This window comes from Varanus komodoensis, unplaced genomic scaffold, assembly GCF_004798865.1.
Source record: "Varanus komodoensis strain SLA01 unplaced genomic scaffold, ASM479886v1 scaffold30, whole genome shotgun sequence".
Taxonomy (NCBI): domain Eukaryota; kingdom Metazoa; phylum Chordata; class Lepidosauria; order Squamata; family Varanidae; genus Varanus; species Varanus komodoensis.
This window is the reverse complement of record NW_025335762.1, coordinates 1,044,223-1,065,529: the sequence shown is the minus strand read 5'-3', so window position 1 is coordinate 1,065,529 and position 21,307 is coordinate 1,044,223. Positions and strand designations below refer to the sequence as shown.

The following is a 21,307-nucleotide window of genomic DNA, read 5'->3' as shown; positions in this document are numbered from 1 at the left end:
GGGGGCGGGCGCTCGGCCACGCGGCCAAGCCTCGCCGCCCCCTCCTCCGCGGGGGGGGGGGAGAGGCCGCACGCGGGCGCCCGCACGCCGAGGAAGGGGCGCCTCGCCTCGCGGCAGGGGGCGCGCAGACCCCCGGTCCCCGGGCTTGGCGGCTGCGGCTAGCCCGGCGGCGACTTCGCCGGCGGGGCAGGCCGCGCACGTCCGCCCGCCCGCCCGCTCGGCGGCCGCCGCCGCCGGCATCCTGCCGGCGCTATTTCGGGGCCTCCTCGCCCGGCCTTGGGCGAGACCAGGCGCTACCCAATTAGGAAGCAAGCCGAGGGGCTGGCCCGGCGCGATATAAATAGCGCCGCGCGGCCCCGCGAGGGCGCCCCTGGCCAGGCGTCCGGGCGCTCGCCGGCGAACGCGCCGCGCTGACCCCGTGGGAGCCCAGCTCAGGACGACGCGGCGCGCACGCCGCGCCCGCACAGGGGCCTCTTGTGCCCCCTCGCCTTCGCACCCGCTGCGAGCGGGCCAGGCCTCCGCGGGGCTCCTCCGAGCTGGCAGGACTGGACCCACGCTGATCGCTGACGTGACAGTTTTAGTTCGTGCTCACGGCGACACAAGTATATCCTGCTCGCTCTCCCTCTTTGCAAGGAGCCGGAGCTGGCTTTTGTTTCGCCTTCCCAACAAGACAGTGAAATTGGGTATGGCATAATTGCCAGTGACTGGCCCGAATGCACCCCGTGAGCATCACAGCCAGCCCGGGCCTACAGCCCGGATCTCCCGGGGCCCAGTCCAACATGCTGCCTACGGTGGCTTTCCAGCTCTTACAACAACCCTTTAAGGGAGGCCAGTGCCCGCTTCCCCATAATATAAGCAGAGTGCCCGGCCAGCACCGAGTCTGGGAAGCAGCCATTTGTTTAAGTCTGGCACTGTGTTTGTGATTGTACTTTTTATCGCTCTACTTTGAAAATGCACATTCTGCTTAAATTTTTAAAATAATATAACTCAAAGCAGTTACCCCTATAATCAGCTAGAACATCACACACAAAGTATCAACCCCGCCCCCAAAAAGCGCTTTTCTACACGAAGCTTTTAACCCGTTCTGCGCTGCTGCTTTGCTGAGGTTACCACCTCCAGACTAAGAATAAAACGTAGCTCCTCTACATCGCATTTTCCCCAGGGTTTTACTTCTGCCTTTGTATATGTTATACAACCAAAAGGCGGTGGAAGTGCAAAAATACAACACCGTTTTCTAACATTTAATTGTGCATTTTAGCCTTGTTCTAATAAAAAAGTTGCAGACATGCTCAATGCGTGGGAGAGACTGGAGAATGCCAGTGTTGTAAAGCACGTGCACAAATTAGCACAAATGAGGAATCAAGAGGGTACAATAAATGCCTTGGGTAGAAAACCACCCTTCGGGGGGGGGGGGGCTTATCGTAGACTGCAGGGGCTCTTCGCTCCATTATCATCTTCCCACCCTTTCTGAGCATTTCTTAAAATGACTGCTTGGCACACTTTCCTGTCAGGCTGATGCCAGTTTATCAACAAACTTTTAAGGATGGTTTTTAAGTAGCACCGAAGCTTTGTTTGGGGTCCATTGAATCCACGCACACAAATAGCATTTCTGCAATAGCATTTCCACCAAAGAAAGCATCGCGCTCATCTAAGCATGGATTTTAAAGACCCGCACCACAGCCTCCCCGCCATCGTTCCAGGGCCTGCCCTAGGCACCTCTCTGGCTGGTCAGGGGAGTCAGGCCTGCCGCTGATGGGGAGAGCTAGCAAGGGGAAAACAGACACACAGAGGGCTGCATCTCCGGCCAGCTGGAAACCTCGGACTCAGCTTGCGGTTCTTGCAGCTTGCAGCAGAGAAGCAATTCCTGGGAAAGGCTCCAGGCAGCCTGTGTGGGAGCACTTTGGTCTGTACCTGTGGGACTGCAGCCTGTGCGGGGAAATGGAGACCTGTAGCACCCGGCGCCCCCCTACCTGTGTGTGTCCAAAGAAGTTGCTGCCGGCTTCCTCCAGCCACCGGGCCAGGCCCTGCTCCCTCCCCGCCTGGAGGCCCCAGCCCCGGTGTGGCGGAGGGCTCTGCCGCTCCTCCGAGGAATCGATCCGCGTGTGCTCCAGCCGCTCCCGTTCCCGGCCACGCGCCTTGCAGGGCACGGCTTGCTGCAGCAGAGGCGGGGAGCCGAGTGGCGGCCGCTTGGGCAGGTCCGACAGACTGGAGATGAAGGACCTCTCCGCTGCCCAGTCGCCTAGTCTGTGGGCCGAGAAGAAAGGCAGGCTGCCCAATCCAAGCCTCTTCCAAGGCCAGCAAGGAGGACTAACTGGGTGGGTGGGCGGGCGGGCGGGCAGGCGTCTTCCCTGCTGAGCCCCACATGGGCAAGGGTGGCTCGCTGCCCCCAGGGTCAAGAGCAGAGCTGCACTGCAGCAGGTGCCCTCCCTGGGAGCAGCTGGCCCCTCGACCTCGCACCGGCTGCCCAAGGGGAGCGATCTGGGAGCGGCGGGGAGCCCCCAGCCCTCCAGGTGGCACATCCCTCGTGTGGCAGCCATGCCCAGACGGGGCCGCTCCACCACGTTCTTGGCAGCATTGCCACCGGCTTCCCAAACAGCCGCTCAGCAGGACGGCGAGAGGGCAAGTTCGAGCAGCGCGTGGTGTCTGTGTGCCCGTCTCCTCTGCCAAGCCACACCTGGCCATGCCGTGGGCGCCCGCCTGTTGACACGCGGCGGCCGCTTGGCCGGGGATGCCCACCAGGGGAGCCTCGCGTGGGCCCACGGGGGGACGGCATCGGGGCGTGCGGGAGGCCGCCAAGCTGTGCCGGGAGCCGAGTGCCCCTCCTGTGGTGGGGCAGCCGCTCACCTGTCCTTGCCCTTGTCCGAGCCGCGGCCGACGGCGGGCGACTCCGAGCCACGGGCCTGGGCCCTCTGCTGGCCTGGAAGGAGAGAGGCGTCACGCGGAGCCCCGGCCCCCCGCCGGGCCCGGGCTCCCCCTCGGGCGTCCTCCCCTCTGACCTCTGACCTTCCTCCTGGTCCAGCAAGTCCATGAGGCCATTCATGGCGTCTGAGTCCACTGTGTCGTCCTCGACCAGGTCCATGGAGCCCAGTGGGTCCGGGCCGTGCACGTCCCCCGGGAGCTGCCCCGGGAAGCGGCCTTCGCTCGTGGCGTCCGAGTCCTCGGCCTTGCTGCACTCCAGGGAGGAGTCTTCGGCAGTCACCAGCGAGGGCGTCAGCCCCGAAGACCACACCTGCATGTCCGACATCTCCATGAGGGCGTCCTGCTCTGTGGCGGCCATGGGGATGGCGTCCATGATGGTCACCTCGCTCCAGTACTGGTCGGCGCGCAGCGGGGAGGGCAGTGCGTAATGCAGGGAGGCGGGGGAGAGCAGCTCGTCCTGCAGCGAAGCGTAACCTGCAGGGGCAGACGGAGGGCGACAGGCTGACTCCCGGGGCGGGGCGGCGGGGCGGGAGCGTGTGGGCCACGGGGTGCCCGCCCCCGTGCCCTGCGGCTCTTCCTGGCTGTCAGGCAACGCAGCCACTGGGACAGTGGGCCAAGCCGGGCAAATGAGGCTCGGTGTGGCGGAGGAGCCTTTTAGCCCGCGATCCAAATTTCATTTTGGTTCCGTTGTGGGCAGGCCAATGGGAGCAGAGACGCTCCGAACGCAAGCTCGGTTTCACTCGACCCTCTTTCCGCCAGGAAGGACGGTTTAGGAACGGCAGGAGAACGGGGAGGAAAACCGCACGCATCCGGGACACCACCAAACAGACGGTGTGCTTGGGCGGGAGGTGCGAGGGAAGAGCCTCGGCCTTCTGGAAGCCCGGGGACCTGGCTGGGCTTGGGGTTCTGCTCCCGAGCACAAAAAGCCCCCTGTCCCTGAGCACGATCACCCACGGGCAGGGTCCTAGTTAGACTAGAAGCGGCGGGTTGATGCGCCAGGGTTTTCCTCAGCTGTGTCCCCTGAATCCACTGCGCTGGGCCCCAAGGAGCAAGGCTGCCCATGACGACTTCCTTGGAAGCGCCCACGGGGAGACAGAGAGGGAGGAAAGGAAAAGAAAACGTGGCAATGAAACAGATGCCAGGCAGTTCTGGGCTTTCATTCATGAGGCTCAAGAAGCCCCGTGCCCGGACTGGGACTCGGAGATCTGGGTTAGGTCACCCTTGGCCATGAAGCTCACTGGGTGCCTTTGGCCAGGCACTGCCTCTCCGCCTAACCTACCCGACAGAGTTGTTGTTAGGATAAAATGGAGAGGAGGAGAATCTTGTAAGCCACCTCCTCGCAAGAAGAAAGGCAGCGTATAGCAGCATACGAATGCAATGTGCTAATAATGATAGGGAGAATGACGTCAATGGAGGAGAGGCATTTGTACTACAAATGAGCATTCTGGCCCCAATTTCCATTTGTGTTACAAAATTGATGTCTCCCAACACAAATAATTGAGCCTCATGAATAAGAACTCCCTTCAAGTCTTTAATGAGATAAAAAGTCCAGTGTGCAGCACTTTGGCATCTTTTCAATTTTTTAAATATATATAATGAATCAGTTGGCTTTTTCTAGTCCAGGGAAAAATAAAACAAATAATTGAACACCATTTTCTGCACATGCTTTGGACTTCTTTGAGGGTTTGTCAGTCCCCGAAGCCTTTTTTGAGAAGTTGCTACACACTCCATTTTTCTTGCTCATATTAAAGACTTTACGATTATGCAAACTCTGTTTCAATGAGGACTGTTTTCTTTTGCGTTTCCATTCTTTCCATCTCACTCAGAAAGGCAGGGAAAGGGAAAAACTACTGGACTGTGTCACTAGCAGGGCTTCTACAAGCCCTCGCCTGTCCCAGAATCCTCAGCACCCCTCATCTTTCCCAGAATCCTCTGCTGCAAGAACCAGCACTGCTACAACAGGTTCCTTGAAGGAGGTGAAGGCAACCTGCAAGCAAGATTGCTGCCTGTGGAGCTGATGCTCCCCCGTCCTTTGGAAAGCAAAGCAGATGTTGCCGTCTGTTTCTGCTTCCACACACCTGCTTGATTAGAGGGCAGGGCAGACAAGTGAATATTGCCCTGCTCCAACACGCTACATGCCAAATGATTTGGACTGCAATTCCCATCCACTCTCAGCCAGGGCTCTTGGAAATTGTAGTCCCAACCATCTGGAAAGTCCTGGATTTGGGAAGCTCGCCTCCTGCCATGGAAGCTGCAAACTGCCTCAAACACTTTTTGAAACAATCACGGAGTCCCAGCTTGATTCCTGTCTTCCGGACTGTGCTGCTTGAGCCACACGGTCAGAGGAAAACCGGGACTCTAAACAAACTCAGGGCCCGTGTGGGTCCTGCAGAAGGTCTCTGAGCAGTTCTTGGCTCAAATATGCACTGAAAGTCCTTGCTTTAGGGGCAAATCCGTACAAAGATGCAGAGGGGGGCTCCCAGAACTGGAATGAAAAGACTTGCCCAAGAAGAGGGGCAGAAGAGCTTTTGCCAAAACCCATGCCAAACAGGCACAGAACGGACAGAGATGGGCCCCTGTCCCACTAGAGGGGGGACCCCCAAAGGCTGTGCAGGACAGTTACTACTTGCCCTCTGCCCCAAAGAACAGGCAATTCCCGGGGGCCTTGCCGTCAAAAACAAACAGGGATGCCTGTTCAGGAAAGGCTGAACTCCTTTCATCCCACAGTCCGCATTTTCTTTCAGGCAAGCTCTCCATGGCAGCTTTTCAGAGGTGGTGAGGCCAAAGGCAAAAGGGGTAGAGGCCAAAATACAAAAAAGACCAGCAGATAGTGAGTTAAAACTCTCCCTGCAGGTGAGGAAATCTCAGACAAGGCAGTTCGACCTTTTGGGGGGAGAGACAATAGGGAAGGCGAGGAAACACCAATGGGTGGTTATGGCGGGAATGGAAGTGGGCCATGTTGGGGGCTCAGGAGGGCCGGGGCGGCCCCTGGGGCCTGAGGTTCCCCCTCTCCAAGGTTCCACAAAAGCCTTCATGGAAAAAAGTGGGATTTCGGCAAGCTAGACCAAAGTACAACCAGGGTATTTGCAATGGTGTCTATGCCAGTCCATCCTATTCTGCAGAAAAGCAGACCCGGGCGCCCCTGGATTTATGGAATCAGCTCCTGGGCTCCCCTTGCTGCCTGAAGCCCTCAAAAGATGGCGCAGCTGCTGCGGGACTTGCCCACACATGAGGGCAGGAGCCGTCTCCTCGGGGAGCCGATCTGTCCTGGCGGGCTTCAGAGCAGCCCCCCCGGCCGGCAAGCGGCAGCGGTGACACAAGGCAGGGAGGCTGGGGCGGCGGGGGCAGCGAGAGGCAGTGGCCAGCGACGGCCGTACAAAAGGACAAGCCTGCGGGAGTGGGGGGGCGTCATGCATGCTGCGGCAAGGCGAAGGCGAAGGCGGAAGCTCTCGGAGGACCCCGGTCGAAGAACGGAGAGGAGGAAGAGAGAGAGAAACCGAGACAGTGGAGACAGCCGAAGTGGGAAAAGAGCAGGAGAGAGGTCAGGATGAGGTCCGAGGACAACGGGGCAGGATTCCCCTCTGGCTGGAGAGCATGTGAAAGAGGGCAGGCCAGACTGGGGGTGGAATGCGAGGGAGGGAGGGAGGGAAGGAAGGAGGGAAGGAAGGAAGGAAGGAAGGAAGGAGAGAAACAGCAAGAGCGTGTTTGAAATCACGTGTGCAGCGCTCAGTCACAGCACTGCCAGTCCTTGGAGCAAAACGAAGTGAATTGCCGCGCACATCGGACTTGTGTAAGAAGCCTGAAGCGTCTCTTCTCCTCCCGCCTGGCCCCTGTGCCCCTCACCGAGAGCCTGCTGACCACAGCTCTGTTCACACCTTGCACAATTCGAGGCCTATCCAGATCGGCACTTCAAGCCACGCCTTCGCAGTTCCGCCCGGGTCCCACATCTACACAGAGCACTTGACTGCCCCCGGCCTCTGCAGCGGACTCCAGGCATCCCTCCGCAGCAAAGGTGGGAGCACAACCCCGCGAGAGGCATTCTGCATCCCCACTAGCGCAGCATCATTTGAACTGGCGGACACCCGGACTGCATAGCCCACCCTTCTGCAACTGGGTGCCTTCCAGACATGCTGGACTACAACTCCCAAAATTCAGCAGCACTCTTCTCCCTTGTGCTGTGCACCCAAGCAGGTTCTCTCTCTCCAACCCCCACATCAAACAATCCACTCACCTGCCTCCAGTCCATCGAGTTACACTCTCATTCCACAGTACAACAAATTCTCCCTCAAGCCAGGTCTGCACCTCCATGTCTTCTCCTTCGCTTATCCCTACCCATGGTCTCCCCCCACCCCATTTCTTGGCTCCCTACTTCTTCTTCTCTTTTCCACACCCCTAGCTTCTTCCCCATCCCATCTATTTTCCTAAATCTTTCTGGCCAAAGAAGATATTTTTTAAAAATAGCACGCTTGGTCCCAAGACCTCGGGCATCTTCTGCAGCCCCACCGGCTACCCGGTGGCAAGCTACCACTTCAGTGGACTCCTCCGCCGCAGCTTCCCTCTTGCCTCGCTTGTGCAAAAAACAGCCAACTACATCCCGGGGCCCAGGGACAGCCCAGGGCCCATGACTGTGGATTCCTTTGATTCCAGCACTGTGCCGGCCCATTCCAGGCGAGACTCGGCAAAGTGGAAGCGGCATCGGTGGGGGGCGGAGGCTGATCTCATGCCCTCAGCACAGGACGAGGGGGACAGTGGGGGCCTGGGGGGAGGGAGAAGGCCTTCACACTCAGCGCCACGATCCGGCAGGGCTGGCCGGGACTCACCATTCATCTGGGAGGGCGACAGGGAGTAGTCCCGGTGCGCGTAACGCTTGTCGCCCTTCAGGCTCCGGCTCTGCCGCGTGGAGCTTTCCAGCATGTTGATGATCTCGCTGCGGTCGATGTTGCGCAGGGCCGTGTAGAGGTTCTCCACTGGCGAGGAAGAAGGTCCAGTTAGCGGCGAGGGGCGCAAGGTCCCGCGGAGAGCGGCTGGGTGGCCAGCGGCAAGCACCGGCCGAGAGCGCGCTTGTGCGTGGCTGCTCGAAAACGGAGGAGGAGCCGCGCTGGATCCGGCCGCGTCTGGCTAGCGAGTCCGGCCCCCTGCCCGCACGGCGGCCACCCCGGAGCCCCCGAGTGGGACACGGGTGCGGTAGCCACGCCCACTCCGGTTCCCCAGCCCCTGGGGCACCTAGGCTGGGGAGGGGTGTGGAGCCCGCTTTGGAGTGGGAATCTGCCGGACTCCCGGGGCCCCAGCCCACGCTCTCGCAGCCACGTGGGGGACTTGGTCCAACACACCCGCTGCCTGTGTGGCTCCCTCCGGGAATGGCACCCTCCTGCCACACATGCAACTGGTAAAGCAGAAGAAGGCCGCTGGTTCGCAAGCCACGTTCTGCGAGCAGCTGCAGATTTCCTCTCCACTCGGCTCGCTTCCCAAGCCTGGGCCAGGCGTGAGAGGACGCCCCACGAGCAGAAGAGAGTCAGACTCCGGGAAGGCCGTCCCAACCCTAACCTAGGCCAGCTGCATCTGATCCTGGACACTAGTCCTGACCCTCCGTGAAGCCGTGCAAGGAATGTAACCTGCAGTTTGGCCCAAGAACACTGGAAACAGCCTTGTGCTGCACCAGACTCCATCTAGCCCAATACCGCTGGCACGGACTGGCAGCAGCTCGCAGAGATCTGGGGCAGGTCTTTTTCCAGCCCTACCTGGTGGTGCTGGGGATCCATCCCAGGACCTCCCGTGTACCAAGTGGGCACTCTGCCACAGAGGGCACAGAGCTCTCTGCCGTTAAGCGGGGCTAATAACTAGGCCTGCCACGCAGGTAAGTGAAAAAGTCAACGAATCGGCCAAGCACTCCACCCGGTTCTGCAACACTTCAGAAGCGCGCCGGCCTGCTTCCTCGTGGAAGAGGCGCTTCCCACTCTCTTCCACGCAGAGGAAGGAAAGAAGGAAGGCCTTCTCACAGCGGCAATGGCCATCTGTGGAGTTTGGTATGGGCTGCCCCAAAGATGGTGGAGAGAGGCGCAGAGAGCACCTTGCTACGGGGCCTCCACCTGAAGGGGGCAGCGGGGGAGCATGCAGACGGGTTTCCAGGCACCGTGTCTTTGGGTGCCGTGCAAGGAATGCCAGGTGGCTCTGGGCAAGGAAACATTCCCGGGGGGCCCGAGGCCGGTGTCTCTCCAGGAAGGAGGGGGCGGTGACCACAGCCCCCCCCCCCCCCGGCTACCGCTGGCACGCACTGGTGGCATTCTCGCCGCCACGGCTGGTCCACAGGTTCAGCAGGGCCACGCTTTGCTCAAGCAAGTTGTTGGGGTTCTCAACCCGGATCCCGTTGATGTCGTCCACACCAAACTGAAGCTCCCGAGCCAGCTCTGCATGGGGACAGGGGCAGGGAGAGGCAGACACAGGTCAGCGTGGTGGCCGGACAGGGACGGGGCCAGCGGTGCGTCTTCTTCCCCGGCCCAGCCCCGACAACAGGCCCGCTTTCCCTCCAGGCCCGCCTGGCTCCGCGTGCAAAACTCCGCCCTGCTCACCTGCCCAGCTGAGCCCCAGGTGCTCCGCGATGACAGCCATTTTCAGGTCACTCCTGTCCTTCTCCGTGCTGCTGACGGAACCTGAAAGGGGGCAGGTTGGGGCAGAAGGCTCAGAAAGACTGCGGGTACCAAAACGCTCCGGCATGGGCGAGGCCTTTCTGAGCCTGCAGGCTGTGGAAAGGAAGGCGGAGGAGTGCCTCTCCCTGCTCCCCAAGCAGGCGCCCTCCGCCTGACCAGCTAGCTTTCTGCAGGAGGGAGCTCTTGATTCGGAAGAGCCTTTGAACTCCCTGCCTGTGGACAGCTAGTAAATCGAGGGAAGCGCCTGGACGGGTTGCTGTGGCTTCTCACATGGACAAGCACCAAAAGACATGACGATCTCTGATATGCAGTTTAACACTGCATGTACGCATATTAGCAAATATTTGTTGCAATAAGGAAGTGCAAATAAGGAAAGAAAAATCTTTCCCTTCCAAAAAGTTCAAAGCAGCTTACAAGAAAATGCAATTTCTAGAAGTAAAAATACCCTGCAATTAAGCATGAAAACATCCTTGCTTGAAAGAAGAAATCATAAAACCCAGAAAGATAACCCCAAAGGAACAGATGCGAAAACTCATTAGCCACAGATTGTGCAAAGCACCATCCATCACAGCCCCTCCCACGATGAGGGTTTGGACGGGTCTCCAGAGAGCCCTGAAGAGAGCCAAGATTCCCTGTCTGGATCTCTCCGCCGCCTGGGAAAGCCCCTTGCCAGGGGTATTTACGGCAGGTAGTGCTGTCCCCAGTGACGATGCTACTCTCCGAGCGGACGGCTGAACAGCACTGAGCGCTTGCCTTGCAAACTACCCAAAGAGCGTCACCCGCTGGCCAGGCTGAAGAAAAGACAGCTAGTAATGCTCACAACACGGGTCCTCAAACTACGGCCCAGGGGCTGGATCCGGCCCGCCATGCCCATTTGGACCTGCAGCCCACGCCTGCCGCGGCCCCCCTTGACCCACGTGCGGAGAGGCAGCAGCTCGCTCGCTTGCTCGCTCGCTCGGGGAAAAGGCTCTCCAAGCGAGCCAGCCGCTGCCTCGAGCGCCCGCCTCGCGGCGTGTGCCTGCCCCCGCCTCGCCTTGTCCCCCCCGCCCCCGTGCTGGCCTGTGCGCACCTCCGGGAGCACCACCCTGCTGGCCCACGCCCAGCACCGGCCCAGCACCGGCCCCTTTCAACCGGCCCCCTGGCGAAGAGGTTTGAGGACCCCTGGCTTGCAAGAACATCAGCTCCTCTGCGTTTCCTACCAAAATCCTGCCCTCTTGGATACAGGAGATCTTTCGGCATCATCCTCACTCCCTTTGCCCAGCGGTCTTGCGGACACCTTTCCCAGTGCATGCCATGCCTGATGCCGTGGGGCAGACGACGAATGGGCGGCTTGTCTGGCCTACGACTCCCATCGCTCCTCACCTTGCTCGTCTTGGCTGGGTTGACGGGAACAGCCGCCAAAATATCCGCAGGGCCACAAGTTGGCCACCCTCGGGAAGCACCAGCCAGCCCTCCCGTGCCTCCCGTCAACACGCGTTTGATGCTCCCTGGGCCCCTCTGCAGCCCACTGCCAGAATCTCCCTTTGTCGACCCATTCCCCAAAATCTTATTCCGCAGGAGCAATCGGCAGGGCTGAGGACGCATGAGCTTTGTTAGCCCCGAACACCTTTGCAAGCTGCAAGTGCTCAGCGCCAGACCCTCCAAGAAATGAGCCTTGCCCCGGCTTCCAAGAACTGCGGGAAGTCACATTTTGAGGACAGCCAAAGTGAAGGGAGGAGGCAAAGCCTGGGAGGGTCTAAGCCTGCAGGGGCCCAGCTGAAATTCAGAGGGGCTTTGCGTGTATGCGACTCCCAAACCAATCCGCCCGGAGCGTGCCTTGGCCCCCCCTCCAGGGAAGGCCCCTGAGCGGAGCCCGGCCGCCCTGGCCACCTACCCAAAGTGCCCTCACTGAGCAGGCTGTATCTCTCGCGCAGGGCCAGCGGTGTCAGCGTCCTCCTCCGCTCCTCGCTGCCGGAACTCTGGGGGCAAAGGGAAGCCTGTGACTTGCCAAGTTCCACCAGGAAGGAAGGGGGTCGTTTGGAAGGAATGCTCCCCGCGCTGGGACCCGGTTACCCGATGCCAAGCAAGCGGAGGCAAAAACACCCAACCCTTTTCCGCATCCAGCAAGGATCCTGGGAAGGGCCCAGATTCTCCAGGAAACAACGGTCATCTCCAGAGTTTGTTCAGAGCAATCCTGGATATGTTCATCATTTTGTATCGGGTAAAACATTGGGGCTGGGGAGGGAATCTTGGGAGGGAGGCTTGGACTCGATGGCCTTCATGGCCCCTTCCAACTCTACTCTTCTAGGATTCTATGGTATTTAATGGCAGCTACCACAACTGGCGATTTTAAAACATGCTGTGTCGGTCCTGCAGTGTCTTCAAGATCTTTCGCACGACGACAAAACGACCCTTCCATCAGGTTAGCGAGACTGGGAGGTTCCAGTGTCTGTGGCCAAGGGAAGGGCAAGGGGGAGGCCTGGCCTGGGCCCGGCGGCTGCCACGTACCTGGGAGCAGGGGGGCATGGTGACATTCAGGTGGCACAGCATGTGCTGCAGCTCTTCATACTTCATAGGCTTCCGCAGGAAGGACAAGGAGCCACTTGGTTCCCGGCTGCTCTCCCGGACCTGCATCCCAAAACACGGGGGGGGAGGGGGGAGAGCTGACCACAGAGATTCTGCTGGGGGCAGGGGGTGCTCAGGGCCAGTGGTCCGGCGCTTCCTCGACCAGCATTCAGAAGCGCTCGTCTGCCCCCCCATTCCCTCCCGACTCAGAGTGCCCATGTCCGGCTCTTCTTTTCGCTCTTTTCTGAAAGCAGCTCCATTCGTTCCAACCGCCTCTCAGAACGGCATCCAAGCACCCCCTCTTCTCCACGTCCCGGGCATTCACCACAGCTCGGAGATCCCCTTCAAGGCTCTCGGAACCCATAAGCTCTTGGCACAGGGCAGGGCGGTGCAGGATCGCACCCTCTCGGGGCCCAGCAGCAGTGCCCTTCCCGAGCCGAGCGGGCAAGTGTGGGGGATCCTTCTAGATCAATGAGCTGCCCCCTCTGCCAGTCCTTCCTCTGGCGAATACACCTGGGCAGGGCGGGGGCGCAAGCGGAGCAGGGCCCTCGCCGGTCACCCGCCGGAGCAGGACGGGTCAGGCGAGCCCAGTTCCAGGCCAGGCATTGCCAGGGTCCGGGCTGCACCGCCGTCTGGGGCCCGTGGCCGAGGGGAGAGCCGCGCTCGCTGCAGCGGCTGAGCACGGGCCCCCTTCCCCCGCCCTCCCAGCCCTCACCTTGACGGGGATGATGAGCCGGTTCTCCCGGAAGGCCTGGAACTGGAAGCTACGCTGCTGGGCGGCCTTCTTGATGGGGACGAGGTTCCCGGAGAGTTCCGTGTGCAGTGGCATCCCTTCGATCACCTGCGGAAGGAGGCAGTGCTGCTTGAAACGCTTCCCGCTGCCCCGGCGGCTTCCTGGCATTGTCTTCACAGAAAGAGACGGGCGGCTAGGAACCTTGCCCACTGGTCTGAAGCCTTGGATCACCAGACAGTGTGGGACTACAGCCCCCAGCATCCCCAACCATTGCTCGCATCGATGGGGTGATGGGGTTTGTAATGAGTTTTTATATGCCATCCAATACGAAAAGTCGCTAGGCAGCTTACAAGAGACAAAAATCAAAGCAACCATATACAACACAAAACACGCTGTATCTGATAAATAATGATAAAATCAAGGATCAAACAAATTAACTGTTAAAATATTGGGAAAATAAAAAGGTCTTTGCCTGGTGCTGACAGGAATAAAGCGACGGCACCAGGCGACCCTCCCTGGGGCGTGTGTTCCAGCCGGGGCGCCACCACCGAAAAGGCCCCTCTCCGGGCAGCCACCCTCCTGCTCTCCTTCAAGGAGGGCTCCCGCGGAAGGGCCTCTGCCTCCGGTCTCAAGGGGCAGGCGGGCACAGAGGGGAGGAGGCGCCCCTTCAGTACCCAGGACCCAAGCGTGCAGCGCAGTCCTGCTCCTGCCAGGCCGGGGGCCCCCCCCCAAGCCCCAGGCGGCCAGGGCGGGGGGCTGAGCCGGGGGTACCTCGATGTCGCGGCTCCGCGCCACCTCCGTGAAGTTCTCGTGCTGCTCCAGGGTCTTGTCCACCTTGTCGTCGGTCATGCAGTAGCAGCGCAGGCGGCCCTCCCGCCCGTCGTTCATCTTGGCGAACACCACGAACTTGGCCATGTAGGGCACGGCCGCCAGCTCCTTGTAGAGCAGGGTGGCGAAGTGGACGGCCTCGGCCGTGCGTGGGCAATCCGCCAGCCAGAACCTGGGCAGCGGGAAGGGACGGGCAAGTTGGCTGGGGCCAGCCGTGCCGCCGCGAGAGGCCGCGGTGTGGGCGTCGGGCTCTCCCTGGCTTAATTATTTGCGGCCCCCCGAGAAGCTCAGGGCAGCGGGCAGGGGGCGCTCCCTTTGGCACCCTCACAACAGCCCCGCCAGGTAGGCCTTCTCACCCTGGCAGAGGGAGCCACCTGCTGGCAGCCAAGCCGTAAGTTGCGACGTTATGACCTGACCCAGAGCCGCCGTGCGAACAGGATCGCCAAGTGGGGAGTGGAGGGAAGCTGCCCGCTTGGTCGGAAGCGGGCCAAGTGGCTGCACGCTCCCAAACGGACCCTCGCACGCACCTGGCCGATACGTTGGTGGTGAAGTTTGCACACTCGTTGGCGTAGACGAGTTTTGTGGTCCCGGTGATGTCTTCCCACTGGGCCGGCGCTGTGCCCCCTGAGACGGAGAACGAAGGCACACGTGACCCTTGCGGAGACGCTCCCTGTGCCCGGCCCGAAACGTCCCCCTGGCCGGGGAAACAGCGCTTGGCACGGGCTCCTGCCCCCCGGGCTCCAGAGCCACGCTGCGGGACAGTGTTGCCCAAGGGGCTCAAGGGGAAGGGCGGGGGAGGACCGGAGGGGGACCCTGTGCTCACTCTAGGGAAGGGTCGGGGGTCAGCAGAAGCGCTTCGTGGCCAGGAGAGCACCCCGTGTGTGTCCGCCCCTTTCGTGGCCTCCCCCGCCAATCCTGAATGCCCATCCGATTGGGCTCTGTGCAAAGGGGGTCACAAAGGGGGAGCGGGGGCTTCTTCCTCAACGTCAAACCGTTCCTCCCACCTATGACGCTGCAGAGCAGCCTCAGGCTGGTCGTGTCCCCCTCGCCGCTGTCCCGGGGGTTCTCCCTCCACGACGGGGGCAAGGGGATGCGCAGCCCAATGGGCCGGTGGAACTTCCGGCGGCGCGGCTCCACCGTCACGATGGGGCTGAACGTGGCCTGGTTGCCCAGCAGCTTCGTCACCAGCTCATCCGGCACAGGCTGCGCCTGCGGGAAGGACAGCAAAAGAGCCGGTGGGCCTCTGTGGGGATTATCGGCAGTGAGCGGCCGAAATAGCAGTGCGGTCCATGGGGATGCAGGAGAAGCGGTATGTCCTCGAGAGACGCTCCCTGGTCAGTGGCTCATTCGCCCAGCGGGACCCCTCAGTCTGCCTCTGCCCCCGACAAGCCCCAGCTGAAAAGCAAGCTTCATCCCAGCCCACCCTGCGGCACGGATCCCACCATCCCCGTACCTGCAGGGCTAGCTTGACCTTCTTGGTGACGGCGGTTTCCGGGAACGTGGCCTGGACGTGGGACACCAGCGAGCTCTGCAGGGAGCCGCCCTCTGGGCCAATCAGCTCATAGTCCTGGCACACGCGGGACATGACCACGAAGTAGAGGGGGAAGTCCATGGTGATGATCCGGCAAATCCTCTTCTTCTCCAGCTCTTCCAGGCTCTCCAGCTCTGCAAAGTGGGCAGAAAGGGCCACGTCCTTACACTGTGCACAATGGGAGAACTGCTAAGGTGACACAAGGAAGAAATCCAGGCCGTCGTCATGGTTGCCGGCACAGAATTCAAGCCGGTATAACAAATCAATGGACCGGCAAGGCAGTTTTGCAAGCCCACCTTTCCTATCCTTCCAGTCGTTACGTTTTGAAAGCATTGGCCCTTTTCCTTACAAAAAGCCGAGCCACCAGTGGGGCAAACAGAGAAATCAAAGCAACCGTTGAACCGGGCAGGCGGCTTCAAAAAGTGGAGCTCGGGCAAGAGCTAGACATGCCATCAAAACACAGAACAGACATTAGCAAATTGCTGGGCCACATAATCTGCTGGACTGAAAAACCGCACATGCAGCAATGAAAAGGTTACGGTCTCTCCAGAGAGCGACAGTTTTCAGTAGCCGAAAATGTCAGTGCATTTCCCTCCATCATTTCTCCCCCAAAGCAGGAAGGAATGGTGTGAGAGGGGTACGGTTTGCCGGTTTGGCCGTTTTTGCCAAAACTTTTTGGGTGCTTCGGGAGTGCCAAAGAGCTGCCAGAAACGCCCAGGCTTCCTCCTAAGCCTCTGGAGGCTTCCCGTGGCCTCGGAGGGTGGCTGGGGCCGCCGCACGCCTGTTGGGATGGTCCCTTCCTCCGCTGCCTGCCAGGGGCTGTTCCCACACACCGTGGTTGGGACCGTGGCGAGTCCCGCTCGCCAATGCCCGACGGCTCCGATGCTGCGACGCACCAGGAACCCTACAGGCCGAGACTGCCCTTGAGACAACCTGCCTCCAAGCCACGGGACCTTTGCCGTGAGAACCTGGGCCTGGCACGACCGCGGTGCTCCTGCCCCGCCCCGCCTCTTCCCTCCGTACCTTCGTCCATCCCGTTGAGGACCTGGTCCAGGGCACTCTCCCCCTGGCGGCTGCGGTGCTCCTTCCACACAGTCCCGTTCTCGCTCCGCAGGACCACCAGTTCCCGGTCGCCACGCCCGTGCGAGGCAATGTGAGGGATTTCCACAATCACGGGGCTGTGGGAGAGCCGAGGGTCAGGGCCCAGAGTTGGCGGGTGTCACCGAAAGGTCGTGGGCAGAGATGGAAGGGTGAGCCCCGCGGTCGGGGCCAACCAGCTCCCGCTCTGGCTCCTTCGGCCACAGGAGTGTGTTGTGTGCAGAAAGACAGGGAGGGGCGCCCACCTGCTACTCACTGGAGAGTCAGCACTGCACCATGGTGCACCTGGTGGGAGGAGAGGAGGGCTGCTCCCCAAACGGCCCCATCGGCCCCTGCTCTGGGCCGCTGGCCTGGCCTGAGGCTACTGAGCCTCTGAGCTTGAGGGCCGAGTTCCACTTCAAAGGCGCTCTGGGGGAGCTGCATTCTGGCGATTCTGGCTGGCTCATCAGCAGGGCCAGGGCCAAGTGGGCGATGCAGGAAAGCTGAGAAGCCACCAGATGAAGGTGGGGGGAAGGGGGAACCCTGGCAGGTGAGAGCCTGCGAGAAGCAGTGCTCCTGCCACTGGCCAAAGGAGAGCAAAAGAGCACGGGAGCTCCCCGGTCAACAGCTACCTAGCCTGCAACGCCACTCCTGAGCATAAGACGCATGATGCAGTGGCCTTCTCTGGGAACCACCCTGCCGGGAAAGAGCTGCAGGAACAAAAGGTGCAGTTCTTTCCCAGCCAAACTTCGCCCATCGGAGAGGAAAGGAGATCGTCAGATGGGGTGCTTCTCCCAAAGACCCTTCGCTTGGTGGCTCCCCAACATTTTCTCCCCACTCTGAATGGCCGGGACGGCTCTCCTGCAGCTTCTGATTGTAACCAGAACTGCCGATGGGACGGACCCCAAGTGGAGCTGCTCCCTCAGGCAAATGCCACGTTCAACCGTCCGCTCCAGAGAGCTCCTTCCTGGGATTCTGGGAGGCTACAACCCGGCAGCAACTGCACTGCACGGCTCTTGCGCTGAGGTGCTCACTCCCACCTGCCATTCCAGGTAGCAGTGCTACGAGAAGCCCCTGCCGGTGGTGGGCATGAGGTTATGCACGGAGACGGAAAACGTTCCCGTGACACACAGCCTTCTATGATGCAACTGAAAGCTGCCGGTGGGAATGTTTCCCGGTGAACAGACCAGGTTCTTCCACAGTATGGCCTCTCCATGTGGAAAGCCTGGGATGCTTTGCATGGGAAACAAGAGTGGAAAATCCGGTTCCACTGAGTGCATGAGTGCACACAAGGCCGATGCTGCAGTGGCTTCTGCTTGGGTTTAGGGCTTCGGGATCTTTCGGGGCCAGCAATTCGAGGAATCGGGACCGGCGGCTCCCAGCCACGTGGTGGGTGACAGGAGCTCTTGCTCCGAGCGCAGCCTAACCGGGCCCTTAACTCCTCCAGGGAAGAGGGGCTGTCTTGCCGCTCCGGCGAGGGGCCTTCACCTGAGGAACTGGGCCCCCATTGGGCCCAGCGCGATCACCCTGCTGGCCAGCCCTTCTTCCTCGGCCAGCGGCGGCGGCGTCTGCAGCTTCTGGGGCTTGAACAGGCGGCAGGTGATTCGCGTGGGCGCCGCGCACGTCCGGGGAGGAATGATGACGCGGAGACCGTTGTGCCGGCTGCCCCGCATGGATCCTCCGCGGGCATCCACCATGAAGCTCACCAGGAACCTGGAGGGCAGAAGAGCGCGACTGAGCTTGGCCCCGCCTGGGCTTCCCCCGGAGCCGCCTTCCCGGACGTGCGCGAGGCCGAGGGCGGAGGCGCCCCTCCCCGGGTGGGCGGTGCGGGCCGCTGCTCCCCAGCCCACGGACCACGCCCCCGCCACCGGGTGCCAGTTCGGTCTGGGCGGGCCACACGGGCACCTCGGCCATCCCCTGGGAAGAGGCGGCAGTGGACGGGCGAGCACGCCCCACCGGCCGCTCCGTCAGGCTGCACCGAGGGAGGGAGGGAGGCAAGCAGTGCCGGAGGCCTCCAAAGGCTTTGTCCTCTTTTGCGTCCTGGGGGCGAAGGGCTGCGGGCTGCGCGTGCCAGTTCTTACTGACTGCATGCAAGCCGCTCCGTGGGCCTTTTAGGTTGAGGAGGGCAATCGGGCGACTAGAAATACATGGAAAAAGCCTCGCCAGAGATAGCAGGATGGGGCGGAGAGAGGCAGACAGATGGAGCAAAATCGAAGGAGCTGGCAAGGTTTTTGCTGCTGCGGCACCTCCGGTGGGCAGGAGGCCCTTGGGAGCTGCAGCAGGGCAACAGTGCCCGTTCGGTGCATGTGGCTTGTCCCGCAAGCGCCCTCCCTGGAGCCTCCAAGGAGCAGCATGGATGCTCTGGAGGCAGTTCTGGCCAGACCGGCCAAAGGTTCCACTCGGTCATCTAACGTGCAGGGGGAGAGGTGGATGCCAGGAAGCACTTCCGGACAGCCAGGGCCCCGAGGGGTGGAATGGGCTTCCACGGGAGGTGGCTGAGGCCCCATCAGTGCAGGTGTTCAAGGACAGGCTGGACATGCACATGGTGGGCACGTCGTGAGCGGAGCCGGCTGGAGCCCGGGGTCAGACTAGATGGCCCGGGAGACCCCTTCTGACTCACTCTGTTTCTATGTAGGCAACCTGGTGGCTGCCAGATGTTCCGGACAACTCCTGTCAGCCTCAGCTCACCAGGCCAATGCATGGGGATGATGGGAGTCGCCGTTCTGAGCATTCAGACGGCACAAGGCGGCCCACCTTCCTAGAGGCAGTGGCCTGCTCGGGGGGCTTCCCGGGGGTCCCCGCGGGGCACTGGTCCCCGAGAGGGAGAACTCACTCACCCCGTGTGGACAGGACTGGCCACTGGGCTGATGTTGTCCGACGTCTCTGTGGCCGGGCTGCTTGGGATGAGGGACTCCTCGTCAAATTCCTTGGAAGGCTGGGTGGGGAAGAAGCGGAGTCCCAATTAAAAGCAGATCCTGGCCCTGAAGCAGCTCCAGCAGCTGGGGTGGGCCAGTCCCCCCAAGCACACGCACCAGCCCCCCACTCGGCGGGGGCCACCCTTCCCTTCCCTTCCCTTCCCTTCCCTTCCCTTCCCTTCCCTTCCCTTCCCTTCCCTTCGGGCTCAACTCGCTATGCTCCAACCAAGCCCAGCAGCCACGGTTGTTTCCCAAAGAGTGACGTGCTGCTCTCAGGCAGCCTCGTGCCCCTTCCCAGTGGGAGAAGCCCCACGGCAGCGGCAAGGCAGCCTTTTCCGGAGCGGGAAGCTCCCTGTGCTTGGTGGACTCATGGCTTGGGACCCCCGCCTGGTACCCCTGCTGGGAATCCAGTGCACCTGCTGACTTCTGCCCCGTGGAACCACGTCCGGGGCAGCTCCCACGCCTTGACCTCTTTGCCCCGGGGCCATTCAGCTTCCTTCGTCTACCTCCGGATGCCCACCTGCCCAAATTTCCCAAGAACCCTCTGCACGACTCAGGGAAGAGATGGGCCGGGGAGCAAAGAGCCCCCAGGAACTGGACAACTGCAGCGGCGCCCCAGGTGCGGGGGCAGGCGGTCACCCTGCACTCCCCGCTTGCTGCTCCTCGGCATTTTTACGCTGCCCTCGGCAGGATCCCCAAAATCACAGTAATTGAGCACAAAGACTCAGTGCAACGGAGACTGTGCAGACTTGGTGAAATACAGCCGAATGGCAAAAGAATGACGACAGTGAGGACAACCGGCCTTTAAGGCCGGTGAATGGGCGCACGGAGAGGCCAGGACAAAGGAGCACCGTTTTACCTGCTGCTGGAAAAGGAATACTCGTAAATTCGGCGCAAGGCAAACCTTGGTGCAAGAGGTACTCCGGATGCGCCTCACTGAGGCGAGCCTGGCTCCTTCCAACCCGCTCTGGCCCAGTCCCTGACTGAGGCGGGGGAGCTGGAGGTTGGCCTTGCAGATGCGGCCAGGGCAAGCTGGCCCACGAAGGTCCCAGCCAGTCCTCGCCGGGCCTCAGACCCACCAGCCCCTGGGCCAGACACCCACCTGCTCCGGCTCCTCTGGCCTGATCAGCACCGTCTCCGGTGTGACGCAGGGGATCCGCGGAATAGCGGGCGACTCTTCCCTTCTGGGGAGGGAGCACAGAAACGGGGGAGGTTTACAATCGAATAAATACGGGCCAGTCACGAGTGGTCCTCCACCCGCCCTCCCCTGCAGATCTGTGGACCAAGGAATTTGCCTCCCAGGAGGCCGCAACGAAGGGATCCTCTGGAAGGGAAGGCCGCTGAGATGCTGAACACGGGATGCCCACCAACAGGGCAGGAAGGAAGGAAAAGAGGAGGAGGAGGAGGCGAGACGAGGGGCATACATGTAGATACACATAAAGAATTGTCAGGCAGCCCAGGGTCCCGGTGTGGGGGAGCACCTTCTGTGTTCAGCATGATATAATTTAACCATTAATTGTTCTGACTGATTTACAGGATTCAATTGCATTTGTACAGCAAGTTTTCCCCCCTTTTTATTTTTTTGTTGTTATTGAGGTATTTTTGTATTGCATTATTAAGTTAGTTAACAAAATAATAAGAAAAGAGGAGGAGAGGGCCCCTGTGTCCACTACAGAGCTAGCCGGAGCCCTCAAGCCTTTCCAGATGTATTGCAGGGTGGATAAACTACCCCACAGCAAGAGAGATCTCAGCAGTATAATATCAATCGAAGTGCAGAACCCAACACGTGCGTGATAAGAGCAGGGACATTAACACAATAATGGGCAAACCAGGGATGCTTGCCTGGAAGAAGACCTTCCGCCCGTGCCAAAAGCAGAGATGCGGGTGCACGCCGGGACTCGGCTGGGAGGGGACGCCACGGGGCGGGGGCCACTCCACTAAAGCCCTGCTGCTTCTCCTTCCCAAATGGACCACCAGGGGCGCCCTTCCGGAGGCCGAGGGCTCGGGCTGCCTGCCATGGGAAGCTGCCCCCCCCGAGCATCCTGGCCCTGTGTTGCTCAGGCCTCCGGAGACCTGCGCAAGAGCCCCAAGCCTCCCGCAGCAGCAGGTGGAGGGG

General features: G+C 60.9%; 1 protein-coding gene across 9 annotated transcripts in view; it reads right to left on the bottom strand.

Moving 5' to 3' along the window:
- The window catches only part of ANK1 (ankyrin 1), an 83,580-nt gene that overhangs the window by 4,752 nt on the left and 57,521 nt on the right, over window positions 1-21,307 (bottom strand). For 7 of the 9 annotated variants that reach the window (XM_044437570.1, XM_044437572.1, XM_044437573.1 and 4 more), the window contains 17 exons: window positions 20,294-20,375; window positions 19,114-19,211; window positions 17,765-17,989; window positions 16,223-16,377; window positions 15,122-15,333; window positions 14,673-14,877; window positions 14,196-14,292; window positions 13,612-13,840; window positions 12,823-12,948; window positions 12,051-12,170; window positions 11,437-11,521; window positions 9,486-9,566; window positions 9,192-9,323; window positions 7,740-7,886; window positions 3,004-3,393; window positions 2,845-2,917; window positions 1,971-2,244 (listed from right to left, as the gene is read on the bottom strand). In XM_044437570.1, the coding sequence (XP_044293505.1) occupies window positions 1,971-2,244; window positions 2,845-2,917; window positions 3,004-3,393; window positions 7,740-7,886; window positions 9,192-9,323; window positions 9,486-9,566; window positions 11,437-11,521; window positions 12,051-12,170; window positions 12,823-12,948; window positions 13,612-13,840; window positions 14,196-14,292; window positions 14,673-14,877; window positions 15,122-15,333; window positions 16,223-16,377; window positions 17,765-17,989; window positions 19,114-19,211; window positions 20,294-20,375 (2,731 nt within the window). Of the gene's footprint in view, window positions 1-1,970; window positions 2,245-2,844; window positions 2,918-2,996; window positions 3,394-5,522; window positions 6,536-7,739; window positions 7,887-9,191; window positions 9,324-9,485; window positions 9,567-11,436; window positions 11,522-12,050; window positions 12,171-12,822; window positions 12,949-13,611; window positions 13,841-14,195; window positions 14,293-14,672; window positions 14,878-15,121; window positions 15,334-16,222; window positions 16,378-17,764; window positions 17,990-19,113; window positions 19,212-20,293; window positions 20,376-21,307 lie in introns of those variants that run through there. The other 2 variants (XM_044437575.1, XM_044437578.1) reach the window with 2 other exon arrangements.